Source organism: Linepithema humile, unplaced genomic scaffold, assembly GCF_040581485.1.
Source record: "Linepithema humile isolate Giens D197 unplaced genomic scaffold, Lhum_UNIL_v1.0 unplaced_2, whole genome shotgun sequence".
Classification (NCBI taxonomy): domain Eukaryota; kingdom Metazoa; phylum Arthropoda; class Insecta; order Hymenoptera; family Formicidae; genus Linepithema; species Linepithema humile.
Window position 1 is genome coordinate 330,519 of NW_027124986.1, and position 23,392 is coordinate 353,910.

Genomic DNA, 23,392 nt, shown 5'->3' on the forward strand with positions numbered 1-23,392 from the left:
AATAAAAGCGGAATAGATAAACTTGTTAATGAAATTAATTCCAGTGTTAATCAATATCTTATCATAAAAAAGGCATAAAAGATTTTCATTGTTGCCTTTTTTTCTGTGATACTAATCTCTTTGCTTAAACATTAATGTTTAAATATCATTTAAACGGCTTGCGGTTACTGTTTTATGTTTTATAAAAAATATTCAAAATGTCTTGATAGATACATTTCCGAATTCTTTGTTTAAATCATTTATGAAGTCAAAGACGTTACTCTATTGGTTTAATATAAATGCTCACTAGAAATTCAATCTGATTATTTATTTTCCAATTATTCTAAACTATACATTTATGTAATAACCTAATCACAAGTTTACGTAATTTTAATATATTTTTACACGTGAATAACGGGACTTGTGTTAAATAGTACTACAAACTGCGACAATGATGATATAATAATATATAAATAATGGTGATAAAACATTATTTTTATTAAACACAAAATAAATTCTTTGTAACTAAAAAAATGAATTGCGTGTATAGTGCGCGCTAGTGAATCCAGTTTAATAAAATTACTTAGTTTATTTCTCTGTCATGAAACTTATCATAAATTTTCTTCAGCCTTCACTCAATATATTTTGTATTATTAAAAAATGCCAAAATTATTTTGCACACAGACGAATAACTGTCAAAGTGCGTTTTAATAAAAATATTCAAATAAAGTAAAATATTAAAATATTAAATAATACTCATTTTAATACGAGTATTTAAGATTAAATTAAAGCACATTTAAAACTGTTATCATTGTACAAAGAATAAAATGATATAATACGAAATTTAAACCAATAAATCGAGACATTTTTATAAAAACAGTCGACAATAATGCCATATCAGAAAATAAATCTGGTAATTAAATGCATACACATAATAATTTTTATGCGATATCTATTGAGTCAACATATCTATTTACTTCTGCAATTAATATATCAATTGCATTTAATGCAGTAGAAATAATAAAAAAAATATGTGTTTTCTTGATATAGTCATATCAATTACTTTGCCATAATTTGAAAGTAATTTTATTTAATATATATAGATAATACATTATATGTGCATTATTTCGTACAAAATATTCGTATAAAAGATACGCGCTGTAACGTTTATTTCACTGAGATGTTATTACTACACATACTGGGCATAAGATGTTACCGCGTGTTTCAATCATTGTTAGCTAGATTTGACCGACGTAACAATATTTACATTCAAGTGGAAAATAATTAAGCGTCTTCTTTCGTTCTCTACTCATCGATAGAAAGGTCCTTGTAGCAGTTCTTGTCAGTTCATCGTATTCAGTTACACGCGTCTAGTCACTTCAAACGGACATAATGTCTACATCACTAAAAATTGCAAATAAAAAGCATGTGTGGGAATATTATGTGAAACTATCGGATTTTGAAGCACAGTGCAAGTTTTGCGAAAATAAATATACATATTTAAAAGACGCAAACTTAAAAACACATATGGCAATGTATCATATAAAAATTTGGAAATACGAAGAAGAGAAAACAATTATAAAAGGGCCATGGAAGTATTTCAAATATTTAAACAAATCACATTCACAATGCGTTATTTGTGATGCAAGTGTTCTGTCTACATTCGAATCTGTAGGAAATCACTTGAGCGCACATTCTGAAAAACAACGGGAGAATCATACATTTCGAAGTTGGCATTGGAAATATTCAACAAGCAGAGATGATTTTGTAGTGGAGTGTAATATTTGTAATAAGAATGTACCACTTAGTGTTTGCAATTATCTGGATATTCATATAAAAGTGAAACATTTGGACACATTGAATAATACGCAAGAAACACGTGACACAGCTGGTTCATCAGAACGCGTTTCATCACTTCAAACGGACGCAACGTCTAAGTCACTAACTATTGTAACTAAAATGCATGTGTGGAAATATTATGTAAAACTGCCGAATTTTAAAGTGCAGTGTAAGTTTTGTGAAAACAAATATAATTATATACGCACTTCAAATTTCTCTTCACATATAGCAAAATGGCATAGAAAAATTTTTAAATACGAACAAGAGAGAAAACTAATAAAATTGCCATGGATGTATTTCAAGTATTTAAACAAATCATATTCACAGTGTATTATTTGTGACGCAAATGTTCTGTCTATATCCAAATCTGTAGAAAATCATTTGAATTCACATTCTGAAAAACAAAAAAAAAATCATATCCTTTGCAGTTGCTCATATAAATATTGTACAAAAAAAGATGATTTTGTGGTAGAGTGTAATATTTGTAATAAGAATGTACCTCTTTGTGTTCGTACTCAGCTGGACACTCATATAAAAGTAAAACATTGGGACAAATTGAAAAATACGCAAAAAACAAATGACACAGTTGGTCCATCAGAATGCGTTTCATCACTTCAAACGGACACAACGTCTAAGTCACTAACTGTTGTAAATAAAAAGCATCTGTGGAAATATTATATAAAACTGCCGAATTTTGAAGCGCAATGCATGTTTTGTGAAAAAAAATATTATTATATAACCTTTAAAAATTACCAAAATCATTTTATAAAACATCATAGAAAAATTTGGAAATACGAACAAGAGAAAAAACTAATAAAATTGCCATGGATGTATTTCAAGTATTTAAACAAATTATATTCACAATGTATTATCTGTAATGCAAATGTTCGATCTACATCTGAATCTATAGAAAATCACTTAAGTTCGCATTCTGAAAAACAACAAAGGAATCATATCCTTCGCAGTTGGCCATATAAATATTTGACAAAAAGAGATGATTTTGTAGTGGAGTGTAATATTTGTTACAAGAATTTCGCTGTTGGAATTAATTGCGTGCTGATTTCTCATATAACAAGAACACATTCGGAAAAATTAAAAAATACAAATTGAAGAAACACATGACACAGTTGGTTCGTCAGAACGCGTTTCATCACTTCAAACGGACTGTCTATACCATTGAAAGATTGTTATATAGTGTTAACGAAATGTCCACCTTAGGTTTTACATATAAAAAAATGCATGTGAGAATTTTAAGTTTGGAACAAAAATACCAAAGTTTACGTGGATCATCAAAATATATTCTAAATATTTCAACTTATTACAATTGTGATGAAAACATTTTATCTGAAATTTAAAAGATCACTCGAATTCTACGGAACAGTTATATTTCAAAGTTGGCTATGGATATACGATACCAAAAGTGACTGTTTTGAAGTAGAGTATAATATTTGTCACTAACACATATTCGTAGATATTAGAACTCAATTAAATAACTATATAAAAGATGCACATTATTTGGCAAGCTAACTAAATTGAATAAGAAAATGTCCGTAAATTTTATTGATACTATTGTTAATATTATAATAATAATAATTAATTTTAAATTACATTAATTATTATGTATAACTATTGTTCATATAGATTTATCGAGAAGTTGACAATGGGAAATGATGGAAACGGCGTCCAAGTAACATCACAACCAGCAACAATGGCAGTCTTAATTTTAACGATTTTAATTTATTAAAAGATATATACAAGAAAAGTAGAGTACTCGTATATTGTTCTGACGTACAAATAATTGTTTTATGTTTATAAAATTATGAATATGATTATAAATCTACGTTTTCTAAAAAACAAAGTTACATTTTTTAATTTATTAACTATAATTTTAAATTTTATTATGTACTATGTTTTAAATTTATAAACTATATTCTTAACTTTATTTATTGAAACGATTTAATGAAATAACCATCGACTTCTCTGCAAAAACAAAAATATCAATTTACAGTATAATTTAGTTTCAAATATTTATGTTTTATATAATTTTTTTATGTATTTTGACGCATGTTTAAAATTTTTTATATATTTTCATTATTTTTTGTAATCTATATAGTGCCAATTTCTTATTATAATTTTTGTAAAAGTCTCCGAATGTAATATATTAATTGTCGGTGAAATATATCAGTTTAAATTCTAAAATTATGTTTGTTCAAGAAATGTTTATGTGATACATGATGCTTCATCATAAATAAATCATCGTATAAATCAAATAAATTCATCATAAGAGAGCGTCATTTTATTAATTATAGATATCATTTTTACATATGATTCATACGGTTTGCAGTAAATGCAGGTTGTTTTACTTTTTATTTCATTCATTTTTTTATCGGAATGCGTCAATTTTTCTGTCATTGTTATTCACAAAAACACGAATAGAATCACAATCAAAAACTCATTGATCGAACACTTTCCAATCGAAATTTTCGAAGTTATATAATAGATGCTGCTGAATTAATTTATTACCTTTGTCCCAATTTTTTTGAAATATTATATAATAGTAAAAATTTGCGATTGAGATGCAGCTCGTAATAACATTTCAAAACTACATTAACGTTAATTTCCCATCACGTTGGAGATCCGCTACTTTCTCACGTATTTTCTATATATTCCAGCCGTTTCAGGAATTATCGTGTTTCACTTCGGTGAATGGAATTCTGAATGTTTGAAAACTAATTCAAAAGCTGAAGTCTGCAAATGAAAACTAGAAATTTCTCTGATAGAAACGTCCGTGTTCTTCGCTAAGAAGATTGCAAAGCGGAAGATTCTGAAGATGTCAAGTAGATAATCGCTCCGAGTAGAGACAATATGCGTAATAGCATCGGTATTAGGATGATAATAGTTTAGGCCAAAAAATTACTAAATAATTATCGTCGGAAATATTCACAATGTCACGAAAATTGTAATCAAGCAGCATTATCATTTTGTGATTGTGATTGTTTCATTCATTAGCATGAAACGTGACAATGTACTTTACATTATACGAGTGCACTATTATGAGAGTTATTACTAGAATTATTGCGTATATTATTACATGTAGATAAAAGCGGAATAGATAAGCTTGTCGATGAAATTAATTGCTGCGTTTATCAATATAATATAATGATTTTATTACTTTCATCTATTTGGAATGCTAAAAGGAAACCACAATTTTGTACTTTACCTCGTATGTGTGTTATGTTACTAATGAATACGAGTATGTATTCAAGCGTAAAGTTATCGAATGGAAAAACATACCTTGGGATTTAAATCGCTGCCCTGCTGCATGAGAGTTCCGATGGTGAACCAGAAACTGTTCGATAAGGAAAACTGGTTCTCGACGACTTCCGGTCCGGCGTGGCATGGATGCGGATTGTTCCACTCGTAGGGGCTGAATCGTGCCACGACGAACATCGTCACTGACACCAAGACGTACGCCGCCAGCACGTACAGCCAGATCTCGATCGCCAATGGATTCATGAAAGAGAAGAGTCGCGCCTGATGACTGGTTGGTACCTGCGAAAAATTTGATTATACTTTTCATTGGAAAATTAATATCTAAATGAGAAAATCATAAAACTTATCGTTGGAAATGTTTATACTTCTTTGAATAATTTTATTTTATTATTATATGCATAAAGTAATTTATTATTATGGTTTAATTGAATTAGTAAGATACATATACATATATTATTCACGTGTACTAATGACGATCAAAGAAATTTTGTATGAGTAATTGAGTTGTTAATTAACTATCTCAATTAGCATCCAGCGCATGACAATAATAAAATCAATTACCGTCTTTAAAATAATAATCACAGAATTTACTTTACTTGCATTGATTGCAAGTAAAGTAAATTGCAATTATTATTTTCTCAATTATACTTTCGCTGAAATTTTCGCAATTAAATATGTTTAACGCAATGTAAAAAACGCAAGTAACAAAAAATACAATGCATGTAGTTCGACAATGTGCCACCGACAGGTTTTGTGTGGACGACATTAGCTAATGCAAAATTTAAAACTCACTCTTGAGAGCAGATGTCGATTCCGAAGAGAAAAAAACTGAGCTGTAAGCACCGTTGCTGGCATTGACAACGACAAAGAGAGATAGAGAATTTAGTGGAATTTGCAAAATGCATAGATGTAAAATGCACGTGCGCGAAAAATTAATTCTGACGAATTACCGAATTGGTTTATCACGTATTTATTCAGGTATAATAGGTAGAGCAAGCACGGCAATCATGTGGAATCGCAATGAATGAAAGTGGCGGGATGATTAAAGGACGCTTTGCGAGTAAAAACGGTTACCGGCTGCAACATTAATTGCAATTAAATGATCGCCTTACATTAATTAGAAAGCGCGCTCGTGCCGGCCAACGTCGATTGGTGCAATCAGCGAAAAGAGACTGTGCGCCTTCTCCCTCTTCGGAGGAAAATCCCTCTAGAGCGAAAACGAGTCTTCGGTCTGCATTGGAAGGCGAGCTATCATCATCAGCGCGGCGAAAAAGCTTTCATCGTTTTAATCAATTTATGAGAGGTCCACTTATCGGGTTTTTCACGCCTCGCCGTTTCGTTGCAAATGTAATTGTGCGACGAGTATTCCGCAGCAATTCCGCATTAACGCGACGATAAATGTTTCGATAAATAATCGACGTCTGATAACAATTGTTCGGATGATATTAATTTGTCGGTTTTTTTGTTTATACTATACAATTGAATTTATTAAATATCATGAATCAGATTCAATGGGATTTGAGCAAGGATCTTATAAGGACTCTATCAAGTGTAATACGCAGTCTACAATTAATTCCGCAGCCATTCGCAATGGGAGATTACCACGTCACTGCCGCTTGACTGCATAACAGTGATTCGCTTAATTATCTTCATTAAGCAGCCGAGCTGAGATGAACGATTTCGTTCCAAGTTCGAGCATTAGCGTCGCCGAGGATGTTCGGATAGGCAATATGTGCAATTGGCTTTGTATCTATTATCATTGTTACAATTACCTATGTATTGACTGCGATAAAGCTAATACAATGTCACAGAAGATTATGACAATACGCACGTTTTAGATTGAATAAATAATCCATGAAAAATAAAAGAACCGATTAAATTTTTAAACCCGTACATCTTACAGACAGCAAAAGAAACATGTATAGCGAAAAAGATGTTAAAACTGCAGTTTTTATTTGCAACTATCTATTCAAATAGATTTTTATTAAATTTAAATTCGAAAAAAAATTTCAGATTTTTAAATTTAATCAATTCCTTAATTTGTTAATTATCTTAATATTGCATAATGTGTTGAGGCATTTTTATGTGCACATAATCAAATTCAGATTTTAATTAGTGAATAAAAATTCGTGCATAGCAAATTTTTTTGCATAGCTTATATTCAAGAGACCGCTTGTATCAACGAATAAGTAAAAATAATGTATTATAATTTAAGAGCAATCTATCAATTAAAGACTCCACCGGATTATTAATTATTGCAAAGGAAGAATGATTAAATTTATCGATTTTTCGATGGATAATATACGTTGCCTCTATTACTTAATGATAAATGGCGTTTAATAGTGCTGATACTTTAACTTCGGTATTACCACAGCAGTCTGACAGCAACAAAATTTATTGGATTATCAATTATTGTAAAAAGAGAATGATTAATTTTATCGGCTTTTCATAGATGAATTGCGTCGTCTCTATTATAATGCTTAATAATGCTTAGCTTGATAGCAACAATGACACATATATCACCGAAGAAAATTGTACCTTTATTCTCTGAAGCATGCTCGAATAGAACTGGACTGATGAAAGAAAGAAAGAAAGAAAGAAAAAAAAAAAAAAAAAAAAAAAAAGAAATTTAACGAAAGCGAAGATCCGGAACGGCCGTCCCGTAAATTTCATCGGTCCGAATGTCCGGGTTTTCTGCGGGAAGCCGAGAAATTAGAGATGAACGGAAGCGGAAGCGATCCCGGCCCAATGGAGCGGGGCGATCTCGTCGCGAAAATTTTATTACAAAAGCTCGAGAAATTAACTTCTCCGACAGATATCGTTCCGGCTCCCCTCCGCCGCGGGTGCGGTGCGCACTACTCGGGCGATACTATTATTAACTTCGGAGTAAGCGAATCCCACCGTCGCTCGTTACGGCATAAAGTGCAGCTGCCCGAGAGAAGTTAACTCCGTGGATCCAGCATTTCGAATTATTTAGTCGCGAGTCGAAACTTCGGGGAGATTCCCGTACTGTCGCACGGATCGATCGCGGATGGCATCCGCGAGTCGGCAGAAACTCTCGAGACACTGCGAGAATAATTAAAGCTTCACGAGCGATAAGGTGGGGAAGAGGCAGAGTCAGAATAGATATAGGGAAGGGGCAGATGAAAGAAGGGAAGAGAAGAGAAACAAGAGGGACAAAGCGGGTGATGAGGAAACGGCTCGTCGAACAAATATCGAATTAATCGGTTCGCTAATTTGGCGCATAAGCCGATCGATGATACATATTCCGATTATTAAATCATCTACGCGCCATCACTTGCGAGCGGCTCTAATTAGTCTGCCTGTCTCACCTACGCCGATCACACGACACGTGCTACGCCGTTATAAGCGTGAACACACGTGTGCACGTTGATGCGCGCGAGTGCAACGTCAGGCGCCGGGATATTACCATCATAGCGCTATCTTGTAACCGAAACGAGTTAACGAGAATTTGCCGAAAGCACCGAATAATATTTTTTTATCATTGTATCGACAATTTGCAAAAGCATAAGAGTAAACGATTTAGAAAAATAATAACGATATACGTACATATATTGTATTTAATTAAAATTATTTGTGAAATAATTTTATTAAAATAATTAAATTATATTATTTTACTGTAATTTTTCTAAAATTATTTCATAATAATTTTAATTTATTCATATAAAATACCTTTTATTTAAAATCTTTGCATTAATAATAAATATTGCAATTAATTATTTTTATAAATAAATAATTCCAAATTGCTTGGATAATGGTAATTTATATATTGTAAAGCTGTAAATAAAATACACATGTATATATAGATCGTTTAGTTTTCATTTAGAATGTGTACGAATCTCATATTAAAGTCCGATGTGAGGGAGTTGCGTCTGACCATGCTAGTCTCTAACTACTGTTACGTATAGTTAGTAACTACTACGGCCTTTTATACACGTTCGGTATTTACATTCAACTACTAATTGGCTATTTCAGTAAAATACGAAGGTATTATGTGGACATGAACGTTATCAAGCAATGGTTGTTTCACGGGTAAGTAGATAAGAGCTAGTTATGGTCAGCCGGTACCAAAGTCAGACGCGGAATTACAGTCATATGGATAGCGGCTCTCCATTACTGATGGCATTATCTACACTTGTTAGACAAAATTATCCCTCGCCAGTAAACCTGTTATAAAGCAAAAGGTAAACCGTGATAAGAAAAAAATCAACCGTATACGTACGATATTATGCCCGTCATTATCTGCTATTTCGCTTCGTAATAATAGACGTGAGTTAAAAAAAAAAAAAATATCAAGACAAAAGAGATATCGACAGAAATTTTTATTGTATGTTGCGAAACTTTTATCGAAATTGCGGTGATTCTTGAGCGCGAGCGCCGACTGCCAAATAAAAATAGCTCAACAACAACAGAGAGGAATGTACGACGGCGGAAAAAAGCAAATAAGAATAACAGATGCGCAGCATAGAAAAATACGCGAAACGAAAAGACTAACAAAGCTGGACGAGTGAAAGAATCAAGATCTCCGCCGACAACAATGCGCCGGGATGAAATAAAAATATGAGTTATCTGAGTGACGCCATTTCAAACACAAGGGAGGAGAGGATTAAGGGTGGCTTATGCAGGATAGCTCGTTTAAACGCGCGACGCTCCGGGGCTGAGTCGGACGCGCAGATAATTGCTATCTTGTAACAAGATAAATTTCGGGCGTTTAACGTGCGGTACCGCCGAGCGGCACGGACGAGATGCGAATCTTCACTTACCTTGAAGAGGATGGAGATGCCCAAATTCATGAACGGCTTCGTGAAGTCGATGACACTTTCGCGCGCGTAGTTGATCGTCATCGAACCGACGGCGAGATCAGCCTTCTGCAAATAAAAAAAAGAGATAAATATTAATAAGAAAAATATGTTGAGAAGACTGCTCTAATTCTGCTGAATCGAGCTGCGTCTGATTTGTCCACCTTGTCGGTTCAGCAGGTGCTCGAGATTAGTTAGACGCGCGCGGCGCGGAAATAGCTGACGCAGTCGAGCGAAAACGCCGTGCCCGATTCGACGATGCCGCCTGACGGGAAGACCTCAGCGTGCATATACGCACTTCCGTCGCGATATCCAGCTGCTTTTTCAGCTTCTGCGAGGCGTAGCACTTGCTACGCGGTGGCGCAGTCCGGATAGATTTATTCCCGGCTTGCACTGCACACACAGCGAGCGCGCGGATATCTCCGGCTGGAAATGCACCCGATAGGGAATTCTCTTGTCTTTTCCTCGCGCGTACTCGCGCGCTCTACATACGCGCGCCGCGATACGTTGCATATTCTTTCGTAAGAGAGCTTGTACGTAAACGTGCGCGACAATTTTATCGCGCGACGTCGGCGAAACGCGATTTATGCCGGCGCGTTTCTCGTACTCGCGAACGCCAATTTCCATCGCAGCATGTAATGTTTATTCTTACATATCTATGGTAAGTCGTAACTAGACTGCAATCGATCGTGCAATGCATACTATACGAAGAGGTATTACACGAGTATCTCTCTCGTGATGATTTGTTGTTCGCGTATTTGTTGATCCAAAAATAAAACTGTTGTATTTATTTATTTACAACTGCAGTTTTTCCAGATATTTATCTTGCGTTTCAATAAATATAATTTTTCGTGAATAAAAAAAAAAGCTTATTTTTATCCATAAATTCATCAGAAATACGTTGGTTTTTGTTTTTTTTTTTTTTTTTTTTAAACACAAAAAAGTGATAATTATAAATTGCGATTGTCGACGGATTAAGTGTGAACGAGAGAGATTCAATCAATAGGTTTCTCGTACAGTGAACAGCTGAAACGGTCGACGTTGCGTAAAACGGCAGCGGTTCATCCTGCGAAAGATATTTCGGAGTCGTGGCGTCACTAATTCGCGAGTGATTTACATCACCGCCCTGTGCAACCCGATGACGGTCGCAATAATTTGTTGCGGCATGTTCTCGTGCGATGACAGCATGGCGCCATTGCGGAGTCGCAATGCATCGTAGCCGTCAATCGTTTATGAATGTACGAGCGATGCTGTTTTCACGCATCGACGTGTCGGCGGGAAACGCGCTGAATGCTAATAGGCCTAAACCGAGATAATATATCGGAAAAAGTAACGATATCAATTTCACGTGGAATTATGAATGCGCAAATACCCGATATATTTATACACGCGATGTATTATTTGTTTAATACCTTTGTCGAAAATCTCTCTTGTCGATTAATAATTTCCATAACGACGGCGATACGTTCTGAGCGAGCTCCCTTTTTCATTTCACTCATTCATTTTTGAGCATTGTTACCTTCACTCGGGTAGCCGACAAACGATATTCCATTTATCAACGTTGCCAGATAAAAACAAAATATCGATACATCATTCTTTTGAAAAGAATTCGCGCGAGAGAAATTAATATTCCCCGTAACAATTTTACATATTTTGTATGTCAACGAATATTTCAACTTGTTGCATTAAATCGCGCAAAAAAAAAGAGTTGTATTAAAAAGCGTTGTATTTTAATATAGAATAATATTTCCATCTAGAAAGATAATTCGCTCCGTAATATCGTCGAGAGAAGAAAAATTGCAGAAATGCAAATTCATACGAAAACATAAACAGGGACGATAACGGTTCAGTTTCAGGGGGACTCGGAAATATGTATGTTAATTAAAGCGCCGCTAATTAGACGAGGCGCCAACTAATGCTTTGACATTCTTAGCTGCGAATGGTCTTGGCTGCGCGGGCGATCCGCTTAACTACGCTTAAGTCGCTAAAATACGATGCCCACCTCTAGGCATATTACGCGCGGTCGCTTTTTTATCATTTTTCCCGTCCTCGATTCCGCCGTCACATTTTCGCGGACAACGCGGTGGCGAGCCGTTATTAATGATCATCTGACAAAATTAATACTACCGTCCGGATAACATAGCGCCGGCCGCTTTGTAACGTCCGCCAGTCTGCGGGTCCTGGCGAAAATGAGAAATTTCGCGGACTCGTATCGCAATTTCTCATCATTCCGGACATACCGGGTCCATATGTGTGCGCGCGCATTTATACGTTTCATCATCGCTATCGGCGATCAGCGCGCGCTTAATGCGAGATCCGGATCGAGAGATATTAGATCATTAATTATCGTAATTTCGCTTTTTTTTTTTTATTCCAGGACTATACGCGAATAATTGTACCATCTCTGTTGCAAACGCGATGACAACAAATCCTTTAATCCCGCTTGCGCTTACGCCTGTTTCTCTAAATTAAATGAGCGTTTCATATATTTCGATATATTAAGCGCACCCTTTAATGTCCGTTTGCTAAAGCTGATGATATTATGCGCTGACCGCCCCTCGGCGCATTACATTGAAAAGCGCGGAATTATTTCTATACAAGAGCGCAGTTTCTCTGTTACACACAGAGTTATACATTATTCATCGTGATAAAAGTGCGCCCTTGGGCTGCTGCTGCGGCAACCGGATACTAAACCCAATCCCGAAGTTCGGGATTTATGGCGAAAGTAGTTCTGGAATGTAGATATCGCCGCTAGATATACACGGCTAGTTACATCCTACTTAGTCCGCCTCTCCCCCCCCCCTCTCCCAAAACACGCGCTTTTAAACGCGCCGAGCGAAGAAGCGTGTTTCGCCGCGAAACGCCAGGCGGTGTTCAGTTCGAAAGAAATTTTCATCTGTAAAGTGCGGAGATCCATTTGCCCTGTCCGACGTGTCAAGCCGCGCCTCTATTTCTTGGTTAGAATCCAATTAACGAATCTTAATGAGAGAAGTGCAAAACACGGGGGGGTGAGCTACGGAAAATTTTCCATCCCGTTTATTTTGCAACTGGCAGATTTATGCGGGGATGAAAGCGAGGGAATGAAACAACACTTGGTTGGATTTATCACGGTCATACATTCCCCGCGTAAACGAGATTGACTCGTTTCGGTATTTTTTTGTACAAATCAGCCCGTCGCAAAATAAACGGCAAGTTTGTCCACCTTGCGTGCGCAGCGCTGAAATTCTATCATTTTTACTGTTGCGACTAAGCGCATGAGATTGCTGTGTAATCACTATGATTTACGTGTATTTACAACGGGACACTACTCGTGCAACAAAGTCTACAACTGAGGATTACCTGTGATCTCTCTCTCTCTCTCTTTTCCGGCGGTATCTTTGCTACTATGTTGCTCGGCAACGCGAGCGCGCCGAGAGACATTGTTATCACGGCGGTGCCGCGTGCAGTCGCTGTTGCAATCTGCTACAAATATCAGCGGGATATTGAAATTCGGTGGAACAGAATTGCGCGCATATGCGCGCCACTTAATCAATCGCACGCGCGCCGGCACATTTGGCGCCTACTTGAAATGTAGACGTAAACGGCAATAGGCGGGCTAGTTTCACGCTTTCCTCACGTGGATGCGGGGGATGTCGCACGCATATATCCGCATCTGTCCTCGATTTGAATTGCAAAAGCGAAGTGGCATTCAGCGCGCCTAAGCCTACGTTTAGCGCAAAGTACACGATTCGCTCTCGATACGCAAATTCGGTGCGCGGCGGTAAAACGAGACACGGTTTCCGATAACGCGGCTCGCAAATCCCTTGTACCCGGGGGAGTGCCGCCGTCAAGACACGATTATCAATTTGCGTGATTAATGAGTTTCCGAGCGTTTCTCAGACGACAACTCCAATATATCTTTCGATCAACTCCGTGAGAGAGGCGGGGAGTGCAATTTTTAAAATAAACAGCCACGACTGAGTCTCGAGCGATAAGGTTTGCCGGGATTGGCAGGACAACGTCATTTCCTTGCGCGGGTAATATTATCGATATTTCCACGTGAAGTGCATCTCTTCACAAATGCCAATACTTGCGCCCTGTCTCCGTTGAAATTCGCTTAACTATCCTTTGTTGCGTCCGTCATCGTGTATTAAACTATATTACCACGGTGGGATCTCATCAGTCTCGGGATAACACAGCAGACTGTGTATATACTGCTTCTCCTGTATGCATGTAGTTATGATGTCCTTTCGAAAGTTTCACGATCCGGCGACTACAAGATGGAGCGCTTGATTGCGTCAGATTCATAGAGCCTTTCATGCACGCGCGTACTTCTATTAACAGCGAATTAATGCCTCAAACAAGTGTAAATTCACATTAAAATATTTAAAATTAATTTAATTTAATTTTGTCTCAATTTCATTTTAATTACGCTCGCAAGCAATCTGTAATTAGCACTAAGCAAATTTATCTATAATTATATACACATTTATATAGTCATGTGAGTTTTTGGATCATGCGTGTTTGAATATTCACGTATAATAATTGGCGATTAAAAAATCTTCGATTCAAATTGCTTGCTTTATAAGCAATTGTTAATATTTTTAGCTGTTTATTAAATCTTTCGCACAAATCAGACGCTTAAAGATACTAAATCGTTCAACATAAAGTCACGAAATCATAAATAAAATTCTATCCCGAATTTTGTTGCAAATCGTAGATTATCCGAAGCAAATAATGACACTTTGACACAATCGCCACTTGCAGTGAAGTGAGCGCGGTTCGTAGAAGCGAAAGAGCAAGCTTTCCCGTTCCAAATAGGTCTCATGCGTGTCTGCGTTAATCCTGAGATGCGCTACAGATACGCGCACACGCGCGCGCCCATGCACTCACCTTGTCCATCAATTGGCGCACTATCCCGTTCCACTCGCCAGTCTCGTAATCGTAAACGCCATACTTGCCGTCCGGCACGAGCTCGATCCTGTAAGTGAAGCCCACCATGCGCGCTATCTCCTTCAGCAGGTCGATGCAGAAGCCCTCGTAGCGCGCGTCCCCGCTGAAGTTCCCTCCGCTCTTCAGCATTACATATGGCTGCTCCTACGGGGATCATAAAAAGGAGCTACCGTCTTTCGCTCGCCTTCCTTACAAGCTTTCTCTCACATTTCCTCTCCTTCTCTTTCTTTCTTTCTCTCTTTCTATCTCCTTTCTTTTTCTCTATATTTGTCCGTCTCCGGCCGTCAGCTTTCCCGCCCATTTCGTTAACTCGCAGGATGCTGCTCCTGCGCCGGATCCATCGATATGGTCGGCGGCAAAGTCGCGCGCGCGCGAAATGATAAGGCATTTGCGTGTTCGTCGTGGGAGTTTTACGAGCTGGATGTAAATTTCTTTTTTCTTTCCCGGGCAAAAGCAACACGCGGTGATCAAGTTTTACGGCTTCTGGGTTTGGGAGGATTTAGGGAAATTTTTGTGTGTTCTTCAGCGCCCCGTCGCTATAAACTTGATTAAAAGACCGAAGAAATAGGTGTAATAATTTAGCAATTGTTTTAATCTATTCACAATTTTTGTTTCGCGATTTTGAATGGCGAGTTGCATAAATAAAAAATTGCGTGCGCGAAATATATGGAAGAATAAATTGCAATGAGACGCGTGAAAATGTCCGGTGTTTTTCCGCCAGCGCGCCAACTCTAAAATAACATCTATGAATTTTGCATGAAAGTGACACGGTCACGCTTGCCGAAGAGTTCGAGGGGCGCTGGAATGCATCCGGCGATAGCACAGGCCGTGCATCTCCGTGGCGGCGTGGACAGCTTTAATTGGTATTTACGGCGGCATTCCGGATATGTTCGGGTCTGCCGGATGCACTTGCACTGACGCGCGCAGAAGGAGAGAGAGACGCGCCGCGCGCGGTCGATGGCTCTCTCGATGCTGATTACCGGCTAAATGGATTACTCTTCAATAGACTATTACGCCGAACACTCCCACGAGATACGTGTGTGACCTGCACGCGTAACTACGTGCACGTTATCGTAGGCCTCGGAGACTCAGGTGTGAGAATGTTCGATTGACGTGCGCGAGAAAGTTACGCCCGCTCTCGACTTACGAGCTCGGTTCGCGTAATATCGCTTTAACTATTTTTTTCATATTTATATTTTTTTATTTTCCGTATTAATTATCGATATTTTTCACCTTTATTAAATATTTATTTCATAAGCGGAGAAAAGCAAGAATTTTCGAAGCGGTTGAATACTTTCCGCATTTTTTTTCCACGAAGATTCTTTGCATTACTATACAGCTGTTTCGCTACGTACTTTTGTTAATCCTGCTATCAAATATGTAAAGCTGCAGTTGAAAGCTGCAATACGTTGCCAGAATCGGAATTAAGCCTTTATACGTTATACTGATTCAAACTTTACACAAAAGATATAATATGAGCGGAGAATGAATAATACCAAATAAAATCCCAGAAAGAGCCGAAAAGGATTAACTTGAAATATATGTTATATACAATTTTCACATTCATGCTAAACGCATTGATGGTATGATTGATAGAGAAAGCGCAAAAAAATTTAAACTAAAATGTTTCACGAAATGAAAAATAAGCTCCATTATTCGCAGACATCTTTTCGTCACAATCAATTTTTCACAATAATTTTAATGCAAATAATTTTCGTTATTCAACAATTCTATCTCAATAACAACTTTCCTTTTCCGTACAGCATCGGCACTTTTATCGGAAAAGCTCTTTATATAAAAAAAAAAAAAAAAAAAACGCTGTACTCGTGCATAGATAAAATACGTGAAACAGCGCGGATACGAATAATCGATCGCGTTGGAATGCGCGTTATGCGACGGCCGATATGGAAGAGCAAGAACGAGGAAAATAAATTCCGAATAATTCCGATAATTGTATGCGTACGAGAGAAACAAACGAACGTGGACGAGAGCTTTCGTTCTACCGGGCAAATATTATCCTTACGACAAATGAGCGGAAATACAGCGGGCGGAAAGATGTTTCCAGGTGCGAGCGCGTTATCGCGCGGCCGTCGTATATTCAGACCTGAAGAGTCGAGAGTCTAGCCGCGCGCTGTCTAGATTTAAATTTAAATTCAAATCGGCTTCTTGAAATGCAATAAAGTAACTTCACTTCATGAAGCTTTTCGCCATTTTAGATGAAAATGGGGACGGGGTCTGCGTTATACCGCGAAAACGCGAGGGATTTAATTAGAGGGGACGTCGACCAGATTTGATATTTACGAGCGGCATATGAGAATTTCGACTGGATTAACTGCGATGACTGTACGGAGAATGCGTTTGGCGCGCATTAATTAAATCGCGTCGAAAAGTCGCACTGGAAGGATATAAAAGAAAACGCGTAAATTTCTCGCGATTTACATTTATTTAATTTAAATTCCACCGTCAACTTTGTTATATTTAATACTGTTAGCGTTACGAATAGATTAGAATGACAGAAGCAAGAATATGCATATTACATTCATGCATTCTGTTTGAAGTTTTATAGTCGTTTGCAAAAAATTGCTATGCATATGCGTATACATATGCATAGAAACAGCTCAAATATAAGATTTAATCCAAATAAGCTGCGCAAATGCGCGCACGAAAAACGAAGATGAAAAATCTGCATACATAATTAAAAGCAAAATTTTCGATAAGAGAAATATCACATCTTGCGGGATAAATCGGGAAAATGTTTATCATAGATTTCAGCGCGAACGACATGAAAGTTTCGCGCGAAGCAGAAAGGTAATTTAATTCCACGTACGAGCGAATTAAGAAATGATATCGGATTAAAACAGCCGGTGCTTTTCTGAAATGGTTATTTAATACGGCGCATTCATATGTGAGCGCGAAATGTTTAAAAAATCCCACCTGGAAGACGGAGGATAAGATACAAAATTAATTTAAAGTCAACTTTAATGAGGGTCGCGAGACCACTTTTAACTCTCCTTTGAATAATGTATGAATCTTGAATAAAATAGAGAAGAACGTGAAGCGTATAGCATAAGAGCGTGAAAGATTTAGTGAGACAAAGATCCGATAAATTTTAACGTCGCCCGCAACATGCATGTGCTCACGCATCGACGTCATATTTGGCTGTCAAATATTTACGACGCGCGCGCACAGCTTTCTATGTATAGTAAAAAGTAATTATAATAAAACTAAATAATCGACGGAATAAGCATTTTTTAAATTTATATTGGTTTACTGTATCAATAGATATATAAAAAAAAATTATACATGTACGTGACGTGGAAAAATTAAATATTGTATTTCGACAAATGTTTGATTTCGTACATTTTTGATACATGGAGTTTGCATTGTGTTACGAAAAATATATATACACGTCTATTTCTGTTGAAATATTATCGATAGTCACTAATAAGTTGTGATTCGCTATTGTTAATTTTAAAAACACTAATCTTCGCCGCGATATGCTATGAAAAATCGACTATGCAACAATGATTTTGCATTCGCATTGGAATCGTACAATATTTAGTTGAATAATTATAAATCATGTACGTATCATAACATGCTATGATAATTCATTTGGCATGAATAGCCAATTATGGCGTATCTTTTGATTAAATTTACTTTATAGAAGAAAATTCCTATCCGCACGGACATAATTTATATATCTACGTTATCGAATGAAGATAATTATGAATGAAAGTACCATCTCATTAGTTGAAAATATACATCCGTGTAATATGCTCCATGTTCATTAGAATCATTGAAAATATTGTAATATTGCAATAATTGTTATATCTAATTTTCCGCAGAGTTGCATGTAATGTCGATGATTACGTATAAAATGAGTGAAGAGGTCTGATTATGATAATCACAGCTGGACCGACGCATTTCTGGACGCGATTTCTAACAAATCCGTGATATTTATGCTAAGTAACGTGACCTAATTAGTTCGCGATGATCATTGATTGATATACCATCTCGTTTCGAACTGATTTGTAGAACCGCATTATGATTTACCTTCATGCAGCGAAATTCCACATCCTACGATACGGTAGATATCGGTGTAACTAATCATAATGAGTTACTAGAGTAGAATCTATTATTCAGCATAATAGAAACGTGATTAGATACAAACAAAGACGGGGAGATATGAGGCCGATAGGAAATGCGGACTATAAGCCAGAAGGAGAATAGGACATCTAATCGTGATTATTTAATCAATTAACAATCGCATATTGGGCTGTCAAGACATTTGCGAAATGTTATTCGACAAGGGAACATTACTCGCAGTAATGCAACCCTCGCTTTGATCAGCCGGAGCGCATTATTATCAAACAATAGTTGTATCGCGCCGAAATCATCGCCGATAAGCGATATTCAGTTCAATCCGAAATATCGTTCGACGGAAATTGCAGGGGAAAAAGTGAAAAATTGCTTGACCAAACCCAACACGCCGGTTGAACGCAAATCAAGAGGAATCGCAGATTTTCTAGCGATACGCGAGCGTGTGCTCCGGGGAATGGGACGGTGGGCAAAACACAGCGATGCGAAAAAAAATGAAACGAACAAACCAAATCATACATGTCGCATGAGCTCTTTGACGATGCCGTTCCACTCGCCGGTCTCCGGGTCCCGCGCGCCGTACTTCCTGTCCGGCACCAGCTCCAATCGGTACGAGAAGCCCACCACCCTCGCCACCGCCGCCAGGAGGTCCACGCAAAAACCGTAAAACCGCGAATTCCCGGTGTAGTTCTTTTCGTGGTGCATCATCACGTACGGCGTCTCCTGCATCCGTGTCGAATGAACGGGGGATTCATGCAAGAATAACGGAAAACGCTTTGAGAGCGCCACGCCGTAACGCGGATTTATGACGAGACACGTTGGCGCCGACCATATCGAGGAACTTTCAACGACCATCGCGCGTTTCTCGTTCGACTCGCTCTTCCAAAATGGGCGGTACAACCGGGGGTGCCGGGGTTGAAACAGTGAAACAGTCGGCATTATGTATGCGACAATCTATCTCGCTTTCTTGTGCGTCGTATTTTATAAACATATATTGTTCGTATCTAATAATTCTCATAATCTTTCGATAAAGAGCATAAGTATATCCAAAAGTAAAGTTTATTCTTACGATATCAATTTGCTTATCTCTTATGCCACTTTTAAACCTGTTGCACGCAATATTAGAATTCAAATAATGATAGCAACTCACCAGTATAGTGATCACGATCAGCGTCACGTTCGCGATTCCGGGCTCGAAAAAGGCCGCAGTATCCGTGACGTTGACGCCGGCGTCGGGACGCCACTCGCCGACCTAGTTTAGCATATAATTTCATATACCCATCTGTTATATTCGCTTTTCTGACAACACTTCCTGTTTTGCTCGGTAAGTCACGACGTACCTTGACGAGCGAGTGCTGCTTCAGTTTCAGAAGATCCAATTTAAACTGAATTCTGCGGCCCTCTTTAAATTCAATGGGCCCGGATATTCCTTTCATCTCGACCTGCAACAAAAACGAATGGTTACGAATCCGTGCGTGAGAGCGTTTTCTATCTTGCATGCATGAATTCGTCAACGTTATTCTACTCGACAAATATTCAGCAGATTGCACTTGAAGTAACGAGCAGTTTGTCGAGTGCGGAAAGTGTTCCGCGCGATCATTTCAATCATTTCAATTGCTTTATTCTATTATTGGTAAACAAAAATTTTTTAAATTAAAAAAAGTTATGAATTTATTCTAAGATTAGATTTGACTATTATTACGGATTAGCTTAGTTAGGAAAGAGATTTTCTCTCGTGCTATACGTAAACTGTCAAGTACGTTAAAACGTGATGCAAGAACGATGCGCATCGCCAACGTAAATCTCTCAATCTCGTCGCGCATCAGCGTGTCTTCCGACAAAACTGGCGATGGTAGTTTCGCTAACAGCTAACGGCTGTATTACCGGCTCAGAAATTTTCCCGCCTGCCTTAAAAATTTTCGCACTTAGAAAGTCGTTACCGCTCACGCGGGTCGCAAATCTCGCAAAAGTCGTTAAAGCTCCTCCTCGTGGATCTCGCGGCGCGGCGCTATTCAGACGGGCCGGCGCTCGCCAGTTTCTCGTCGTTTTTGTTAAAATGCCACGGAAATCTACGTAGCCGCAGACGTTGAACGCTATTAAGAGAGTGACAGAATGGCGCAAGAAGGGAAGACTACGAGGCGAATGGATATGCGTGGCCTGCCTTCGTAGAGTCGTGGAACGCATAAATTTCAAAAAAAGATCTTCAAAGTCGAACATCTTTCACATCGGTGATTTCATTCGTGAAGATTTTTAACCTCTCGGCTTCTCTCTTCTTCCGCCATAAAGCGAATGCAAATACGTATAAAATAAGTCAGAGATCAAAGACAAAATCACTTGATAAATAGAAAGGGAGATCTTTTCTGACTGTTTTAAAAAATTACGCAATAATACTTCCGTATAAAATTAATATGCGCAAAAATTAGCGCTTAATTTGTAAAATACGCAATTTGAAAAAGCATTTAATATATAATGTAATACTTTAAACTCTTCTATCAAAACTAAGATATGCAAGTGCAGGAAAACAAGAAACTATTTGCTACAGATGTTTTGAAAAATTAAGTATACGCACATATAACGACTACGAGTGCTTGAATACTTGGAGAATGATTTTATAAATGTATTAAATCTCATTTGAAATTTATGGAAGCGTCTCTCGAAGTCTACTGTAATAAGGCGAGTTTTTAAAGCACTCCATTTCTTTCGTTACTCGCGCATTATCCGCGTAACATGAAAGAAACGAGCAAATCAAAAGGAAGCCGCAGTTAAATATTTAAGAGCCGGAGTTCCGTGCGCGCGGAAGTTACGACGTGTAACGAAGTATGAGCAAATGTCGGCGCACTCACACTACAAGACGGGGATGTGTCTCGCGATAAAATCCAGAGAGCAAATAATGCCGAACGTAAAAAAGCTCACGAGCTTATTCCTGCTACAGTCTGTAAAAATCGCGCCACCTGATGATCGTCAATGCGACGATTTGCATCCCTCATGGCTTTCCACGAACGAGTAAAATCGCGACAAAATAAAGCGAAAATATTTGAAGTTGCTCGTACCATAAAACTGCGATAAGAACATGAAAGTTGAATAAATACGCTTGGCAGGGATGAAATTACGAGAGTTTGCGAGAGCCGGGAGTTTCCCGATAGCGTTTCGTTTTTGCGATAGTACAAGAACTGGACGGAATGCATAGAAATGGAAAATAAAGTGGAGCGCGGTAAATGAGACCTAAAGTCTGATTACCTCATTTTGCAGCAGCTTTCGAGAGAAAGAGAATTTATGATTTCTCATTTTGATGTAACACAAAGTTCTCTCGTTTCTTCGCGTATGAATGTATAAGAAATTTTAATATGCTACTCTTGTCTTTGCGCACGCGATCTCCAAAACTATTAATGAAGTTTCCTCATGAATTGTGTCTCGTAATTAACTCGAAAGTTCTTTGCACAATGTGCACTACTACGACAATACAGCAACGATTACACAATTGCGTTACACTTATTTTCACTATATTTTTTTACATTAATTTAAGCTTTTTCTGCAAAGCAAAAAACCGAGCTGACTCTCTGCCGGATTTTTCGTTAGCGTGTGACCACAAAGTGTGAAATTAACGTATGAAAAGCGACATTGTACTGAATTAGCAACACGTTTTAAATATATTACACAGGCGCTCTCATCAAATATTCATAAAATGTAAATTATGCTGTTAAATAAATGTATATATAAAATACTATGATATTTTGCGAACCACAAATATTAAATATCGTTTACGCGCGTTTAAACGCGTATTTTACACTAAATTAATAAAATAAATAATACATTGTATATATCACGTTTTCGCATAACTATTTCGAATTAAATTCGTTTCGTTGTTCGGATATTTGACGTGACTGTCTGACGCGGCGCCGAATTTAATATCCTCTATTTATGCGAGCACGTTTGCAGGGACAAAGCTTTTTATTTCCGTTCAATACTCGAGAATTTGATTTCATGCCAATAGAAGATTGCAGTCTCTTGGCAGAAAATCAGAAAACAAAGAAAAAAAAAAAAGACATCGCAATCACAAATGTCGCGCTCATCTAAGCATTTAAAATTAAAGTGACGTTTCTTTTTATTTTCTATATAAAGATCGTGCTGTGTCTTATTCCAGGTTAATACTTAAATCCTTGTCGGAGTGACATCGTGAAATGAAACATTTCATTATTAAAACAGACAGCTAGAAGATACAGACAAGATAAAATGAGAAAAGATTTGCACACGATTGAAAAATCGAAAAGTAAGAAGCATGCTGTAAAATGCGCAAATTAATATGATAGAAGTATAAAAATATATTAACTTTTAAATTTGTATTTTCGGATTGTAGTGATTGAATTTCATCATACTAATTTATCCTCTCTATTAATTAACATTAAATGTTAATTAATGATTTTTCGAAAATAATAGTCTTCTATTCTCACATA

The 23,392-nt window shown here is 37.3% G+C and overlaps 1 protein-coding gene across 6 annotated transcripts; it reads right to left on the reverse strand.

Moving 5' to 3' along the window:
• Positions 1-416: 416 nt before the first annotated feature.
• On the reverse strand, positions 417-20,524 carry LOC137001841 (glutamate receptor ionotropic, kainate 2-like). Of its 6 annotated transcripts, none has more exons than XM_067361024.1 (7): positions 20,282-20,504; positions 20,092-20,193; positions 19,461-19,664; positions 14,784-14,987; positions 9,876-9,980; positions 5,113-5,370; positions 417-1,383 (listed from the first exon to the last, which is right to left on the reverse strand). In XM_067361024.1, the coding sequence occupies exons 1-7, from the start codon at positions 20,438-20,440 to the stop codon at positions 1,381-1,383; spliced, it is 1,035 nt and encodes a 344-aa protein (XP_067217125.1). In that variant the 5' UTR covers positions 20,441-20,504; the 3' UTR covers positions 417-1,380. The 6 variants fall into 6 exon arrangements, with proteins under 6 accessions (XP_067217125.1, XP_067217128.1, XP_067217122.1 ...); XM_067361021.1 differs by lacking the exon at positions 417-1,383 and adding an exon at positions 2,122-2,212 and having other exon boundaries at positions 20,282-20,507; XM_067361022.1 differs by lacking the exon at positions 417-1,383 and adding an exon at positions 3,536-3,798 and having other exon boundaries at positions 20,282-20,505.
• Positions 20,525-23,392: the final 2,868 nt, after the last annotated feature.